Raw genomic sequence first — 18128 nt, 5'->3', positions numbered from 1 at the left:
TTGCTTTCTGGACCCTGCCTTACCCTAACCCTTGGTAGAGAGAGGACTATCTGATGGTGATGTTAATAATGATGCTGTATCTCATTGTGGTACAGAAGCATCACCACGGGGATGGGAGAGCCTGGTGGTGTCGGATCTGCAGTGAGTCTTTTACTACAGAGTTCTCCCTCATCAACCACATGGACAAGAAGCACTGTGAGGCCGAGCTGCCTTACCACTGTGAGGTCTGCAACTTCACTTCCTCAATCCTCCACAGTGTTGTCGATCACTTTAACAAGGTAAATAAATAAGTGAAGATGAAATGTGTTGAAGGATTTTGCCTGTGTAGAGGAGCCAGCATTTTGAAGGCTTGGATGACGTGTGAATGGCAGTGCGTGTGGATAGTGAACTAAGTGAATTTTTCTCTTTGAAAGTTGGTTTGAAACAGGGATGTGTCATGTCTCCATGGTTGTTCAATCTGTACATGGATGGGGTAATAAAAGAGGTACAAGGTAGGGTAGTGGATGTTGGAGTGGCCCTGGTGAGAGAGGATAGTGTTCGGAAACTCCCTGTACTGTTGTTTGCAGATGATACTGTGTTGTTGAGTGAAGACAGAGGGGAGCTGCAAGGCTTGGTGGATGAGTTTGAGAGAGTGTGTAAGAAACGGAATCTAAAGGTGAATGTAGGGAAGAGTAAAGTGATGGTCTTTGAGAGAGGTGAAGTTAGTGAATGTACAGCGAGGTTGGATGGTGAGGAATTGGAAAATGTGAGTACGTTTAAGTACTTGGGTAGTGTGATGAGTGAGGATGGAGGTTTGGAGGGTGAAGTGCTTGAAAGGGTACAGCAGGGAAGAAAGGTTGCTGGTTCTTTGAAAGCAGTGATAAGAAACAGGGAAGTGAGCATGGAAGTGAAAAAGTTACTACATGACAGTATTGTGATACCAACTCTAACGTACGGAAGTGAACCTTGGACATTGTTGGAAGGACACAAATCAAGAGTGAGAGCAGTGGAGGTGAGTTATTTAAGAGGAGCCTGTGGAGTCACGTGGAGAGACAGGCTGACAAATGAGGATATAAAGGAGCGTTGTGGTGTTGATGTGGATGTGATAGGAAGTGTTATGAGGAACACACTGAGGTGGTTTGGCCATGTGGAGAGGATGGAGGGTGAAAGACTGACGAAGAGAGTGTATGTGAGTGAGGTGGAGGGGGGAAGAGGGAGGGGGAGGCCGAGGATGAGATGGAGGGATGGGGTGGAGAGGTATATGAGAGAGGGGGGTGTGAGTTGGGAGCAGGGCAGTGAAATGGCGGGGGACAGGGCGACTTGGAGGCGATTTGTTTGTGGCCACCCCGAACGGGATTGAGGCATCTGGCAATAGATAGATAGATAGATAGAATAATAATAATATAAGATTAATAAATGTGTTTTGTTTAGTGCATGAATTATTTTTATGTTTGAGGTTGAACCATAATTTCAAAGGCTTAGATGGTGTTTGAATGCTTGTGTGGCCTAATTTACTGAACATGCAGAGCTGGAAAGGAATGCCATCATATGGTGGTACTGATAACCAGGCTGCTCAACTGCCTGGTTGTGCAAATATCCCAAAGCTACTTCCCTGTCCCAGTTGAAGGTGGATAGTGAACTGCAGTTGAGGGATAACTAAAGCCTGGAATCTACCAGATTCACATTTCAGATAAATCTGGGGCCACAACAGCACGGGAATGGGGCATCCGTTTCCTTTCTCAATTTCTTTCTTGGTCTTGCCTCACCTGAATTCTTGACTGGAAGTTACAGTTAGGACGGTGTATCAGTCCTTTATGTTGCTGAGGCCGATTGTGAATGTTTATTGTATGTTGCCGACACCCAGCATTTATATTTAACTGCAAAGTTATATATGCACAGTTTAATTTATTTAGGCAAATCCTAATAGCCAGAGCAGTACAGATACTCTCGACAGACCCTTGTCCTTGTAACATAAGGCCAACAGTAAAATTTGGCATCAAGCATCCTGGCATGGGTTTTTTCCTTGTGACATAAGGCCAACAGTAAAATTTGGCATCAACCATCCTGGCATGGGCTTGTTAGTCTGTTACTAGAAAAAAATTTATGTAAAGCTAGTCTGTAGATAATGTATAGTTAGTTAAAGCACATGTGCCAAATCTTTGTCATACATTGTTACCAGGGAAGCTTGAAACTTTTCTGCTGTCGACTGGACACAGGTATTTTTTCCAGGTTAAAACTAGGCAAAAGTTTAACTTTTTTCGGTAATCCAAGATACAACACACCCTTGATATACTGCGAACCAGTATGCAGTGATTCACTTATACTTTAATGAAAAATTTAGGATGTTTGTTGACATACAATAGAATTTTTTGCTTGTATGATGATTTTGATCCTGTATGAAGTCTTACTTGTCAATATTTGATGGCTGTTTTCACTTATATGATTGCCCTCACGCAAGTTTAGTTATTCGTATGTTCAGAGATGGCCTTTGCACTCATCACTGTTGGGTTTATTAATGATAGAACAGTAGTGTGGTGTTGGACTTCAAACATCAATTAAAGTGCCGTGAAGTGAAATAATTACCAGATTTTAGGTGAGTTGGAAACTTATTTTTAGGTGTATTTTGGTGGTAAGCAACAGGTAGAGTGAATTGAGATAACAACCACTTTAGTTGAGTTGGGAACCTGTTTTCAGACTTGTTGGGTGGGTGACCCTTAGTCAAAAACATATCCTGACTGAACCCATGTTATAATTGACTCAATATGTGATAAATCGTTTTGCAAAGGATTTTTTCAAATGCATCCTCATTTTAAAATGAGGTTGTGCTGTATTATTCTCAGGGTCAGCAGAACAGTTGTGTTGATTACACCTGACTTACAATGTATAGTATATTTTAGCAAACTAAAAAGGACTAACACAAATATCAATAACTTATCTTTCATTATATTGTTTGTGATGTCACTTCAGGAACACAAAGACACACCATACATCCAGTGCCACTACTGCCTCACCGTCAAGTCCATCAATGCCACCTCTGCGAACACCTTCTCCCAGAGACTCTTTGCCCACTTACAGGTAACTGACTATTATAATTATCTGTCACCCAATCCTTTAGTGCCCTATAAGGAGCTTAGGGACCCAGAGCTGGGTTACATCTCATGCATTTAAGGTGAGGGTGACCAGTCACTACACCCTGAGTGGCATTCCAAGAGCAGTAAATCTCAACCATCCCTCGGATGTAGACCTGCTTGGGTCACATTGGGTAGGAGTCCCTTAATCCACTAGACCACCAACTGGCAGCATCTTTAAAGATTATTTGGCAGTTTATTGTTGACAGATATGTGGAAGTCATAAATAATTTGCTTCTCATCTTTAGATGTACCTGGTTTGTTATACTTAAGAGAAAGTAAAGCATTACCGGGAATTTAGCTGTCACACTTAAAAGTTACTTTAATGGGGATGATATTTGTGATGATGATGATTGATATATTGATCTGTTCAAGAAGTTCTAACAGGTAGTGTAACACTTAAAAATATATACCGGTGTATATATCCTTAGTGACATAACAAATTTTAATATGAGTGTAGACAAAATTTGTAGCATTTGCTTGAATACTGTGCATGTCGTGCAGATTTTTAGGATAAAGGAGACTGTTGAAGTGGCAGTGTCAGTTCCCTTGGCCACAAACTCTCAAAGTTGCCAGTGCTTACTTGATAACCTAGTTGGTCAGTCACCTCTTCCTGGCTCTCACAGTCGCATACTTTCTAAAATCCCATCCATAGTAATTACTAGTGAACAGTACATAAATTCTGCTTTAATGTAATCATTATTATACATGTTTTCTAGACATGATTTACTAAGAAATATATTGCAGAAGTTACTAAAATACCGTACATAAAATGACAGCTGGTGCAGTAGCATTCATCACAATATTACAAGTCTTGCTGCGTGTTTATTTTGAAACACCTATCATGTTGTTTTCAAACAGATCAATGTTTCATCAGGCAAATGCTGAAGTGAATGTACCAAATGTTTTTTTTTCTATTCTATAGCCCGACGCCCTAATCCTGCAAAGGGTGGCCGCAGACAAAACGCCTCCAAGTCACTCTGTCACCCACCATTTGACTCCCCTCCCCCCAACTCACCCCCCCCCCTCCCTCATATACCTCTCAACTCCATCCCTCCACCTCATCCTCGGTCTACCCCTCCCTCTCCCTCCCTCCACCTCACCTACATACACCCTCTTAGTCAGTCTTTCATTCTCCATTCTCTCCACATGTCCAAACCACCTCAAGTATAATTTTCAAAGCTGGAAACATGGGAAGATGAAATCGCCAGCCAAAATTCTGGGCGCCGAGTAAGCTTAACGTGGCGTGTGAGGTCGGTGCAGACAGTCTTACATTGATGTGTACTAATATTGTGCGTTCAAATAGGTTTATATTAATTTTGTAGATAAAAATATAAATGTAAATTTTTCACATATTGAAACAGTAAGGAAAGAGTACGAGTCAGAGTGATTAATTGGCTTTTGAGCTAAGAAAAATATTTGTCCCGGAAGTGAGGCAGTATGCTAATACAGGTAAGCCCTTAATTCACGCGAGGGTTACGTTCCCAGACCCTTCGCATATGTGGTAAATTCGCGTATTCATTCTGCCCTTGTGTGCACATAATTACGCATGTCTACTAAGTATATTACATCTGAATAATACTGTTTATGCACTACATACACCTTATAAACTAGCATAAAGTATGAAAAACAACAAAAATGTAAGAAATTTAACATTGAAACCTGCCAGGCACAGGCGTAGGTGGAGACACTTCAGCAGTCTGGTGCACAAACCCTCACTGCCTCCCATATGCTACATTCTGCCTTCTTTATTGTCCACACAGTTGACTCATTCACCCCAAACATACGGTTCCGAGCCAGTTCACAAGCGTAGGTGGAGACACTTTAGCACTGTCTGGTGTACTAGCCCTCACTGACTCCCGTATGCTACATTCTGTCTTCTTCATTGTAAGAACAGTTGACTCACCCCAAACACACGGTTCAGAGACAATTCACTGCGAAGTCAATTCACCATCAAAACATGGACGATTCCCTGTCATTCTATAAATATACTTATTATTGATTAATTAATACTTTAATAACTAATTTTCAGGGGGATTTTATAACTCATATAAGTAAAAAACTAGTGTACCGTACTTGCTAAATAAACTGGTATGTAAATAAATGACGGGGAATCGTCCTGACGGAGAATTGTCGCTGACATTCCTCCCTTAAGTTTGTCCAACACTTTAACTTTCTCTGTCAGCAACATCACTTTACGAGTCTGTTTTGGTGTGTTACCACATGCATCACTAGCACTACGCTTAGGCCCCATGTTGGCAGACAAGGCAAGCAATCACTGGAAGGCAGAAAAATAAGCCACAAATAACGATTCGCAAGTCACGCATAGTTCGACCATCGGATTCAAACTGACTGTGTGGTGCGTGGTAGACCCCCCCCACACACACACACACACATACATACATATACGTATGCACACGGGCAGCAGGTAGGCATTTTTATATTTTATTCTCTTGTATATTAAAATTATTTATTTGAATACTATAATTTTATGTTTTAATTATCGTACAAAAAATTCGTGGATAACCAAAATCGCGTGAATTAAGGGCTTACCTGTATTTCCATACCAGCCTTACTGGCTAGGTAGCAGACAGCACTCTGCAAATTCATCAGTCGTAGGACAAGTGTGTCATTGTATACAGTCTTCACCTGATTTAACATCTTGCAATCAAATTACTTTATATTAATTTCATATATATAATGTAGATATGTATATATATATAGTGTAAGGAGAACAGGTGCAGGAATTAACTGGAAAGAAAATAAGAAGCTGATGGATTTGGACTATGATGATGATATTGTACTGATTTGTGGAAGTATTTACAAGATGCAGAGGGTCCTTGATTGTCTGGTGGAGGAAGGAGAAAAAGTGGGATTGGTAATAAATTGTGGAAAGACTGAAATTATTAATATGAACATGGAGAACCAAATCGATTGTGTAATTGGGAATAATGTGGTGAAGAATGTAGAAAACTTTAAATATCTGGGAATGATTGTATCATCTAATAGATCATTAAACAATGAAATTGAGGAGAGGATTAGACAGGCTTGGCGAGCTGTTGGAATGTTGAAATCTGTTTGGAATAATAATATGCTTTCGGTACATAATAAAGTGAAAATTTACAAGTCCATGGTTAGACCAATTTTAAGTTATGGCCATGAGTCATGGTACAGTACAATTGCAACAGATCAGAAAGTATTAGGATTTGAGAATAAAATACTGAGGAGGATTCTTGGGGTTAAGTGGCAAGACAGAGTTACAAATGCAAGAGTCAGGGATATTACGAGAGTGGAACCAGTTAATGAATATGTGAGACTGTCTCGCTGGAAGTGGCTGGGGCACATATACAGAAAAGAAGGTAGTTTAATACAGAATGTGCTAGAGTGGACTGCCAGAGGAAGAAGAGGTAGAGGTAGGCCGAGGGAAACCTGGTTGAGGATGATGAAAAAGGAAGCAGGAGAGGAATGTTGGTGGGACCTGAAGGAGATGGCAAGAGACAAATATTGGTGGAGAGAGTTCATCGAGGCCCTATGCATCTCGTGGGGTGTCACAGGAAATGATTGATTGATTGATTGAGTGTAGATGTATGGGTATGAATTTTTCATTTCATTCAGATATTGAGAGAGCATGAACATCAATGGACTGAGCTAATAAGAGGGTTGGTTCCGGAAATAAGACGAAATGCTAACTTACTTTGGTGATTTCATTTTACTTATCATAATGGAACGTCTTTTCCTCACTGTAGTTGGCAAATACGTTAATAATATATTGCTTGTGACTGCAGCAGCAGATGAGAGGTGTGGTAGGCAGTTGACTGAGAATCTTCAACAGAACAGGAAAATGTTTTGGAATGAGGTGAAGAGAGTGCCAAGGGGAGAGTCTGGGAAGGAAAAGTGAGTACAAGCAGAGGATGGCAGGATGTTAATTGAGATGGATGCTGTAAGGAAGAGATAGGCAGAGTATTTTGAAAGATTGTTAAATGTAGAGGAGGAAAGGGAGGCTGAGATTGTGGCAGATGGAAGAGTGCAAGGAGTAAATGTGTTGGAAGAGTTGAATGATTTTTTGATCTTGCTGGAGGCAGTAAAGGAGATGAAGGTAGGGAAATCTGCAGGTAGGGATGAGTGTGCTGTGGAATGTCTGAAAGGGGTGGAGTGATTATTGTTAAGTGGTTAGGAAGATTGCTGAATGTGTGTTTTGTGAGCAGTAGGGTACCGATTGACTGGGCAAGTGCTTGTATGGTTCCTTTGTATTTTAAAGGTAAGAGCGATAAGTATGAATGTACCAGTTTCAGGGGTATACATCTGTTGAGTGTTGTAGGTAAGGTATATGGTAGAGTGTGAAGAGAGTTAGAGAGGGTACAGAGGGAGTGATTGGTGATGAGCAGTGTGGCTTTAGGAGAGGGAGGGGATGCGTGGATCATGTGTTTGCTTTGAGACTGGTGTATGAAAAGTATATGGCAAGAGTTAAGGATGTGTTTTTGGTGTTCATGGATTTAGAGGAAGTGTATGATAGAATTGATAGGGAGACTTTTTTGACTGTTTTGAGATTGTACGGACTTGATGGTAGGTTGTTAAAAAGAGTGAAAAGTTTTTATGTAAATAGTAGTGTGTGGGTAAGAGTGGGAAATGCTGTGAGTGATTGGTTTCCTGTGAGAGTAGGACTGCAGCATGGATGTGTGATGTCACCTTGGTTGTTTAATATTTATATGGATGGTGTTGTAAGGGAGGTGAATGGAAGAGTGTTGGGTGGAGGTTTGAGTCTGGTGAATGCTGATGGTAGAGAGTGGAATCTGAATCAGCTGCAGGTTTCAGATGATACTGCACTGGTGGCTGATTTGGAGATGAGATTGAGACATTTGGGAGAGGAGTTTGGAAAGTTGTGTGAAAGGAGGAAATTGAGAGTAAATGAGAATAAGAGTAAAGTGATGTAGTTTATGAGATTGGTAGATGGTAGGAGGATGAATGTAGTTTTGAATGGTGAGTTGCTTGAGGAGGAGTGTTTTAAGTACAGGTATTTACTGTAGGGTCACATGTTGCTGTGGATGGAAGAACAGATGTAGAGGTGAAGTGCAGAATGCATGAAGTTGGAAAGGTGCTGGGTGGAATGAAAAGTGTTTAGATGTCGTTCACTTAGAATGAATGTAATGAGAAGATTGTTTGAGGGTGTAGTGGTGCTTATTATGTTATATGGGCTGAAACATGAAATATGGGTGTAGCAGAGAATGTAAGAGAGATGAGGTGTCTGAGAAGTATGTGTGAAGTGACACATGGATCAAATAAGAAATAATGAAATGCGAAGGAGGACTGGAGTTATGCAGGAGATGGCTGATTGAGTTCAGCAGAGAGTGTTGTGATGGTTTGGGCATAAGGAAAGGATGGATGAAGAGTGATTGGTGAAAAAGATAATTGGATTGGATGTAAGAGGTGTAAGGCCTAAAGGAAGACCACGAATAGTATAGATGGAGAGTGTGAAGAGAGCATTAGATGGGAGAGGGATGTCTGTGGAGCAAGGAAGAGTGGCTGTGCATGATAGGGATGATTGGAGAGATATTGTGGATGAATAAATGGTGACGCGACCCCAAGGTGATATTCTCTCACATTTGGTTTGATCAGCTGATCAGGTGAGGCACGGTTAAGGGGATAAGTCCATTATGATGTGGCAGGGGTAATACATGCTTGACAGAGGCAGGTTGCCCTACAACAAATGTTGAGGGAGTGTTTTATAGGTCTTGAAGGAGGTGGCCAGTCATTTTCCCTTCACTGGCATTGTATAAGCAGTAAACTTCAGCTGCACCTAGAACTGCTCTAGAAATACCATTTTATTGTATAATTAGTTTTCATACTTGCATTTTAATGACCTGCACTCCTATCCTGACAGAAACATGGGTCACTGACTTGGAAGTGCAAGAACTGTGAACTTAATTTCTACAGCAAGTTCCTTTTAGATGAACACAAGAAGAGGGACCACATATCCAGAGCCAATTTCACTGGTCAGTAATGCTACAGGTCTAGTATGAATTATTCTCATAAAAAAATGGAAGAAGAAAACAAAATGTATTTGATTAGTTCTGTAAGACGGGCCATGATTATGGGGCTTTTAATGATGTGTGGATGATTGTGTAAGTTCATAGTAACTTACATAGAAATTGACAGTAAAGTTCCATTGGTACCTAGTGCTACTGCTTCACCAGTTCCCTCAGATTTTAGTACTAAATGAATGGAAGAAGTTGTGCTATTCACATCACTATCATATTATGAGGACTGCCTGTATTTGGAGTGTTTATTTGCAGGGTTGCAGCGGTACAAGATCCCAGCAGGCCAGCCTCGCATTCTATTCCGGCCATTTGTCAAGCCAGTGCCAGTCCTCTCTCCAACTGTACACATACAGAAGCGCACCCAGGCAGCCATGTCCTGCACTCTCCAATCCCTCAGCAAAGTCTCCTTCAACTTCCCTGATGATGACACAGCCTACTACTGCCTGGAGTGTGATGCAAATCTTAAACTCGAGGGACACTTTATGTAAGTTGATGTCTGTTACATTACTGTTTATGCCTGTGGGGTGGAGTCAAGATCAAGCTGAGAGGAATGAGGTGGCCCAAGAGAGAGAGGAGCAGTCAGGGATAGAGAGTGAAAGTTGAGAAGCTGGGGATTAAAGAAATGGCAGATGAATACAAGGCCAAAGTAGGGGAGCAGTTGTAATCAATGAATTGGAATGAAATGGATCTGGACAACTTGTGTAATGCATATAAGGATTGCTTAGAAATGCTAAAGTGGTGTGTGGTGTTGCAGAAGTAACAACGAGAAGAAAGGTACAACATGGTGGGATGAAGAGGTTAAAAGAGCAGTGGAGGAAAAAAGGAAGAAGTGGCTAGAGTGGATACAGGACAGGGGTTCAGTTGAAATAAGAACTGCATATATTGAGAGCAAGGGGCAGGTAAAGAGACTAGTGAAGAGGAAAAAGAAGGATGTAAATGATGATCTAGGAAGAAAAATGAATGCAAATTACTCTGAAAATAGGAAGTTATTCTGGGAAGAGGTGTGGATATGTAGAAGTGACAATAGAAAGAAGTGTGAAAGTGTGAAGAATGTAAGTGGTAGATTATTAACCCATGGGGATGAAGTAAGGACTGGATGGAAAGAACATTTTGAAAGTGTGATGAATGGGAATGGAGAGAGCAGAGGAGCTGTAAGTATCATTGGTTTGGGAGTGTGCAGAGAAAGAATGCAGTGCCAGGAGATGTGACACTCGCACAGGTGAAAAGTACTGTGAAGCGGTTGAAAAATGGGAAAGCAGCTGGTGTTGATGAGGTTTATGCAGGGATGATTAAATGTAATGGAGAGAGTGAAATGAAGTGCCTGTTGGTGATATGTAAGAAGGCATGGATGAGTGAAACTGTGCCAGCAGAGTGGAAAAAGACTGTGATTATACCTCTATACAAGAATAAAGGTGAGTGAAATGAGTGCAAGAATTATCATGGCATAAGTCTGTTGAGTGTTGCAGGGAAGGTATATGGAAGAATTAATATAGAGAAAGTAAGAGAGATATCAGAAGTCCTAGTGAGTGACAGGGTGGCTTTAGGAGTGGCAGAGGATTTGTGGATCAAATATTTGCAATGAGACAGATAGTGGAGAAGGCTTGTGAGAAGGACCATAAGGTGTGTAAGGCATTTATATATCTGGGAGAAGCATGCAACAAAATAAACAGAGAAGGATTGTAGAAGGTTTTGCGTATGTACGGTGTAGATGGTAAGCTGCTAGGTGCCGTTGAGAGCTTGTATGACGGTAGTGAAGCATGTGTAAGGGTAAATGGGCATCTGAGTGAATAGTTCACGATCAGTGTCGGCATGTGACAATGTTGTGTGATGTCCCTGTCTTTGTTCTGTATATATGTGGATGGGGTGATGAGAGAAGTAAAAACATGAGTACTGCGATGGAGGGAGGGATGGTATTGGTAATGAATGGTGATGGATGGAATATCTCAAATTTGATGTACAGTATGCTGATGATGCAGTACTGCTAGTTAATACCAGGCATAGCTTGTTAGACTAATGCGGAATTTTGTAGATGTCTTTAAGCATCGTGCTTTGAGAGTAAATATAGAAAAGAGTAAATGTTGGTTATAGAGAGGGAAGGTGACTCCCAGAGCAATGTTGCAGTGAATGAAGAGAGACTGGAATTGGTAGGGAGTTCAAATAGTTGGGTGCAGTGATAGAATAGAGAAGAAAATGTGCAAATGAAGTGGAAAGTAGAGTGATGCAAGGAAGGAATGTAGCTGGTGCTATGAAGGCCATGATAGAAACAGAGACTTGAGTGTTGTAGCTGCTCAAGGTGTGTTAGAGCGAACTTTAACATATGGGTGTGACACAGTGGTATGGCATGAAAATAAAAAATCACGAATGAGAGCAGTGGAAATGGGACTGTTGAGGAATGTATGTGGAGTACGGAATGTGGATATTATATGGAATAATGTGATTTGTTCACTCTCATCTTAAATGTTGGGGACCAACTGCCTAGCCCAGGGCTCCTACGCTCCTCATGGGGCAACGTAGGATTGGTGATGGATGGATGGATGTAGTTTGTGAAAGATGTGGAATGAGGAGGTCTGTGGACGCCAGAATCGAAGAGTGTGTTCTGATGTGGTATGGTCATGTGGAGAGAATGGATGACAACAGATTGGTGAAAAAGGTGTATATGATTGAATTTGAAGGAGGGAGGAGGTGAGGTAGGACGCGAAAGAGGTGGAGAGATACGGTGGATGAGTGTGTCAGGATGGAAGTCGGTGAGGTTAAGGGACTGACGATAGATTGAGCTGGCTGGATGAATTTTGTGTGTAGTGTATGACCAGGGTTGGCACCCCTTTTTAATATGACAGCGTTCAGATTGACTCTGTTGGATGAGTATATGTGAAGCTACAGTATGTGATGGAAATCTTTTGGCCTCACAGATGTAGCCTGGATTCTGTGGGCTTGAATGATGAGTGAATGGAAGCTGGCCCATTGAAGTGGACAAACTTTGGCTGTCTGGATGCTGCTACTCCTCACCTGCTCTAGGGTGGGAAGGGAGGTCCAGATGATGATGATGATAATGAAGTGTATCAGTTTTTATGTCTACAGCTGTGCAAACTTCCTCCTGCTGACCTCCTCCCCCTCATGCTTGCCCTCTCAGCTCCCCATCCTTGTACAGAGTGAACAAAAAGTCAGTACGATATTCTCTGTAGATTAAGTAATGTGATAATTCCTTGTTACTTGACAATGATATGTTCCAAATTATCACAGCTTTTTTTATATAATTCATTGTAAATTTGGGGAAACTGGGAGATCAACATTTTAATGTAGCATCGGAGCTTTTACAGGCAAATTTCTATAACTAAATCTGTAACTGGGAGGTAATACTGTAAAAATGAAGGGGGTACCATCAAGCCTGGGAAGTAATACTGTAATTGTGAAGTTGGTGCCATCAAGCTTGGGAGGTAATACTGTAAGAGTGAAGAGGGTATCGTCAAGCCTGGGAGGTAATACTGTAATAGTGAAGTTGGTGCCATCAAGCTTGGGAGGTAATACTGTAAGAGTGAAGAGGGTATCGTCAAGCCTGGGAGGTAATACTGTAATAGTGAAGTTGGTGCCATCAAGCTTGGGAGGTAATACTGTAAGAGTGAAGAGGGTATCGTCAAGCCTGGGAGGTAATACTGTAAGAGTGAAGTGTGGTTGCAAGGTTGGTAGCAACCACACAGTGATTTCTCTTAGACAGGGAGCATTCAGCCACAAGTAAACATAATTATTCTGAGACTCACATGTTGCAAATTTTGTTGGTCATATGGGATTTCCCAACAACTTAGAGTAACTGTTGGAAAGTATTTAGCTGGTTGGACACTTGGTTTAGCTTTCAGTCCATAAATAGCATCACTTGCACCATCACCAAGCCAAATGTGGGGATTCTTTAAGGGAAAGGATATCATCATTTTTATGTACTGGCATGTATATACCATGAACTTCATTTTTAAAAATTAACATAAAAAAAGCCAACATATAACACTGATTTTGCATACTGTAGTTGACAGGTAAGGTGTGTGGAATAGTATAATCATTATTTTTGTAGCAGCTCCTTACTTGACTCAGACTTCCCCCACCCCTTTGCACTGCATCTTCCCACAAAACATATGTAACAGTTTGCAAAAGCATTTATATGTATGATTTACCCTTCTCTCTTCCTGCTTCTCCATTTCCTTCCTGTCTTATTCATCTTTCCACTTGACGTGGCTTTACACTGAGTGACAGACCTAATGGGTAGTCCATCCATCCATCATCCAATCCTACGTTGCCCCATGAGGAGCATAGGAGCCTGGGGCTAGGCAGTTGGTGCTGACATTTAAGATGAGAGTGACCAACCTCACTCATCCCTGAGTGGCATTACATGAGCAATAAACCCCAACCACCCCTTGGATATAAACCTTCACTGACTCAATCCGACTGGAGAGCAATAATTATCCACTAAACCACCAGGCGCCAAAATTTGGTTATATGGTTACCACCCAGAGTAGTAAATGGTTTCCTGGTGCACAGGAAACCATTTGGCTTGTTACTCAGTGTAGAATCACCCACAGGCTGAAGGAAGTGGAAAGAATGAAGGAAAGAAAGACAGAAGAGGGAGTGTAAAGTCACCTGTAGGCAGAAGGACAAGGAAAGAATGAAGGAAAGAAAGACAGAAGAGAATGGAAGGAAAGAAGGATGGAGAGGAAAGGGCAGACACCCGAGAGCAGCACTACATCGAGTGAGTGGATGGTGAGCGCCCCCACCTATCTATCTATCTATAGCCTGACGCCCTAATCCCGCAAAGGGTGGCCGCAGACAAAACACCTCCAAGTCACTCTGTCACCCACCATTTGACTACCCTCCCCCCAACTCGCCCCCCCCTCCCTCATATACCTCTCAACTCCATCCCTCCACCTCATCCTCGGTCTACCCCTCCCTCTCCCTCCCTCCACCTCACCTACATACACCCTCTTAGTCAGTCTTTCATTCTCCATTCTCTCCACATGTCCAAACCACCTCAGTGAATTTCTCCTAATCTTCTCAACCACATCCACATCTACCCCACAACGTTCCTTCACTTCTTCATTAGTCAACCTGTCCCTCCATGTCACTCCACATGCTCCTCTCAAGTAACTCATTTCCACTGCTCTCACTCTTGACTTGTTCCCCTCTTGCAAGGTCCACTCCTCGCTTCCATACGTCAGGGTAGGGATCACAATACTATCATGCAGTGACTTCTTAACTTCCATACTCACCTCCCTATTTCTCATCACTGCTTTCAGTGAACCAACAACCTTCCTTCCCTGCTGTACCCTTTCACACACTTCATCCCCCAAAGTTCCATCCTTACTCATCACACTACCCAAGTACAGTACACCCTCATTATCGACGTTTTTTTTATTGACGGATTTGATTATCGACGGTTTTATTTTCTCCTGGGAGTTAAATTATTATTATTAAAATAAAAAAATAAAGAATTGTATTGGCACCTCCTAGCAAGTTTGCGCGCCATCCCGCCAGGTGTCTCTGGCTGCTCGCGGCATGTTCCCGCCGACCCAACAAACAACAGCATCAGTACACATTTGTCTGTTGTTCTCATATCGTGTTCGGCCACATCTATCGTGCTTTCGCGATCATCATGGCTCCGAAGCGCCCTTGTAACACTCCAACTGGAAATAAGGCAGCTAAGAGAGCAAGGAAAGTACTTACCTTGGAAGTAAAGAACGAAATATTACAAAAACTTAGAAGTGGAATGAGCTATGCAGCGGTTGGTCGCGAGTGTGGCATGAATGAGTCCAGTGTTCGTGGCATAAAATGGAGAGAAAAAGACATTAAAGATGCTCTGGCTTCGTGCACACCAGGATTGGCTAAAGTAACGATGCATGTGAGAGATGATGCCTTGGTGCAGGTGGAAAAGGCACTGAATATTTGGATTGAGGACTTAAACCGTCGACACGTGCCGCTAGACTCCCAGTTCATCAGAAACAAAGCAAAACAACTCTATGCTCGGTTTGCTGGTGAAAGCAGTGGTGTTGGTGAAGATAATGGTGATGAAAGTGAGGCAGGTGAAAATAGTGATGATGGTGATGAAAGTAATGACGATGGTGGTAGGCCTAGTAATGTTGGTGCTTCTAGGCAAAAGAAATTTGCAGCCAGCAAGGGCTGGTTCGAGAATTTTAAGAAAAGGTATGGCCTACATAACATTAGGATGACTGGTGAAGCAGCTTCAGCAGATCAGATAGCAGGAGAATCGTACCCATGTGACTTTGCTGAACTTATAAGGGAAAAAGGGTACAGGCCTGAATAAGTGTTTAATGCGGACGAAACACGCCTGTGGTGGAAGAAAATGCCTAAAAGAACGTACATTTCGAAGGAGGAGAAAAGTGCGCCAGGCTTTAAAGCAGCAAAAGATCGTGTGTCTGTGCTGTTGTGTGGTAATGCAGGAGGACATATGATAAAACCCTTAATCCTGTATCATTTGTTATAATGTTAAAGACGAGTTGGATTTTTTGTCAGTAAAGGATATTTCTTGCAAAAGTTAAGCAGAGATTAAATATGAAATATACGAGCATAAGGAGAGTTGAATTTTCCTAAAAGAAGATCCTAGCGAAAGCTAGGCTAAGATTCATCTTTGATAGCATAAACTGCCATACAGTCATGAAAATTTAGGTCAGGGAGAAATGGAATATCAAGAATGAAAGGAAGCTCTTGAGAATGAAAGTAAATAGGAGAGCGTGGTCTCTCTGGTATGAGCTAGCAGCACCGGCGTGTGTTGTGAAGATCGGTGCGAACAGCTGATCTAACGTAACACTTGCCTCACACTCTCAGTTATTAGAATGAATGAATGACCACCACTGCTGCTTTCGTTTTTTTTTTTTTTTTTTTTTTTTACACACTCGGTTATGTAAACGTATGGATGGCTACAACTGCTGGTTTCGCCTTTTATTTTTAGATGGAGTGAGGTGTAAGTGGAGAGAGAAGTGATGATACAGCAGCCATTACAAGTTGAGGTCCAGTGTACCACCACTATGCATCAACATCAGAGATTATGCTATTTTTTCCATGATTCTTTACTTAATATAAGTAGTTTTATTATGATATTCAGTTTTTCAGTTGCCTAACTAATTTATTTCTAAGAAACACTAAAACTAAACTGCATATTACATACGAGTGATTGAAGGGATACTAAAATATATAAACAAAGGGTACCTGACCAGACGAAAATCGGTATCGACGGTTTTAGGCATCGACGGGTATCTTAGGTACCTAACCCCCGTCGATAATGAGGGTGTACTGTACTTGAATGCACTCACATTCTCCATATTCTCACCATCTAACCTCACTGCACCTACCACACCATATAATCAGTTAATGGGATGATATGGAGCTTAGTATGGTGTCTCCGCTAACTGGGATGTCCATCCAGGACAACTCCACACTTTTCCATACACCTCACTGTTGTGAGGTACTGTCAACTGCATGGGAACATTGGTTTATGGCACAGGACATCCTGCAGGAGTACTTGCTTGTCTGCAGTTGACAGTCTTCTCATCCAGACAAACTAGGGTAGATCAACAACAAAAGCAACTCCCAAACAGACAAATTCATCAACCAGTAATGCCTTTCATCCTCCACTGTCTCCCCAGTCATCTTTCCTTCAATTCACTCGCCTCTCACCCTCTTTTGACATTTTGTTTTGCATTAGAGAGAATTGGTGGCTCATTGACCTTGTTTTTTTTGTCTCTGGGGGGTGGGGGGATACCAATTCTAGCTTTTATGTTTACTAACTGCGTCTCACACCATCTTTCCACAGAGCATACGTGAAATGCACCAAGTGTCGGTACTCAACCTGCTGTCGCAACATGCTCAGCAAGCATGTGGGTGTCTTCCACCCAGAGAAAAAACGCCAGGTTTACTACAGCATTGGTCCACCCATCCCACTTCCTAAGCCCCTATTCTGCATCTGTGGTTTCAGCACTCGCAGTGGCAACCATTTGGGTGAGTCATGTTGTAGTTTTTTTGTGTTTTGCCCTTTTATTGATTTTTATTTTACGTGAGCCCATTTATTCCATCTGTCTCTTCAGCACTTGTGTCAATCACATGGGCTGAGGTATGTGTAAATTTTCGTGCATGTCCACAGTAAATTTATGAAAACTGTGTATCAGACCTACTTTACTATCCTTAAACTGCTTTCCCATTTGCCCCCAATTTACAGCATGTTTAAGGAAACATTTGTGATATTTTAGTACATATACCTGACATATAACGAGGACTTACTGCGTATATTGAACATGAGCAGTGGTGAAGAACATAAACTAATGTCATTCAGCCCTGTGTAGATATCAATACCAGGAACACTATCACCATCATACCCTTTTTTAAAGGCATTGTATTGAGTATATACACATACTTTACAAGTGAATAACCTAACTGTGTGTGTACCCAACAGCGCGTCACTTGGCTCTGTGTGAGGGTGGTCGCAAGTCAGCATACCCGTCTGTGCTGGATGCCATGGTGTACCACGGTGATCCTATCACTGGTGGGGCCTTGTCTCTCGCCAGCCTGGGCCTGGCCAACCTCATCCCTGGTGCTTCCACCTCAGATGCCTCTGATCCCTCCCTTGATATGAGCCACTTCATGAGCATGAGCATGGATGTGGATGATCCATAAACTAATTAACGTCTGCTCGAGTTTGGAGGTAGTTAATGTTGAACTAAACATCTGCTTGAGTTTGAAAGTGGGCAGTGCTTAAGCAGCTTGATGTGTTCTTGAGTATGGTGGTAGGCAAGGCAGAAACTACTAAGTGTCAGTACAAGAATTATAGTGAACTGTGCATAAACCAAGTGTTGTCTGCATGATACAGATGCAGAAATTTCCTAACGTCTTGAGTACAGTGGTCAGTGATGCCTAAGTTCCATGAGTCTGGAGGAGTATGGATGTAAATACACATAATTGTCATTTTCCTGAGTATGGAGGTGAATGATGAACAAGC

The 18128-nt window shown here is 41.9% G+C and overlaps 1 protein-coding gene across 1 annotated transcript in view; it reads left to right on the top strand.

The window, feature by feature from the left end:
• The window catches only part of LOC145406009 (uncharacterized), a 70512-nt gene extending 52639 nt beyond the window's left edge, over positions 1-17873 (top strand). Inside the window, exons 19-24 of the mRNA XM_080277196.1 lie at positions 96-278; positions 2947-3054; positions 8986-9097; positions 9398-9626; positions 16950-17134; positions 17586-17873. Of these exons, the coding sequence (XP_080133322.1) occupies positions 96-278; positions 2947-3054; positions 8986-9097; positions 9398-9626; positions 16950-17134; positions 17586-17806 (1038 nt within the window). The 3' untranslated portion in view covers positions 17807-17873. The remainder of the gene's footprint in view (positions 1-95; positions 279-2946; positions 3055-8985; positions 9098-9397; positions 9627-16949; positions 17135-17585) is intronic.
• Positions 17874-18128: the final 255 nt, after the last annotated feature.

Source organism: Coenobita brevimanus, chromosome 69, assembly GCF_032717465.1.
Source record: "Coenobita brevimanus isolate Jiangsu-jjx chromosome 69, ASM3271746v2, whole genome shotgun sequence".
NCBI classification, from domain to species: domain Eukaryota; kingdom Metazoa; phylum Arthropoda; class Malacostraca; order Decapoda; family Coenobitidae; genus Coenobita; species Coenobita brevimanus.
Note: the sequence above shows the minus strand (reverse complement) of the source record. Positions and strands in the feature narration are given on the sequence as shown.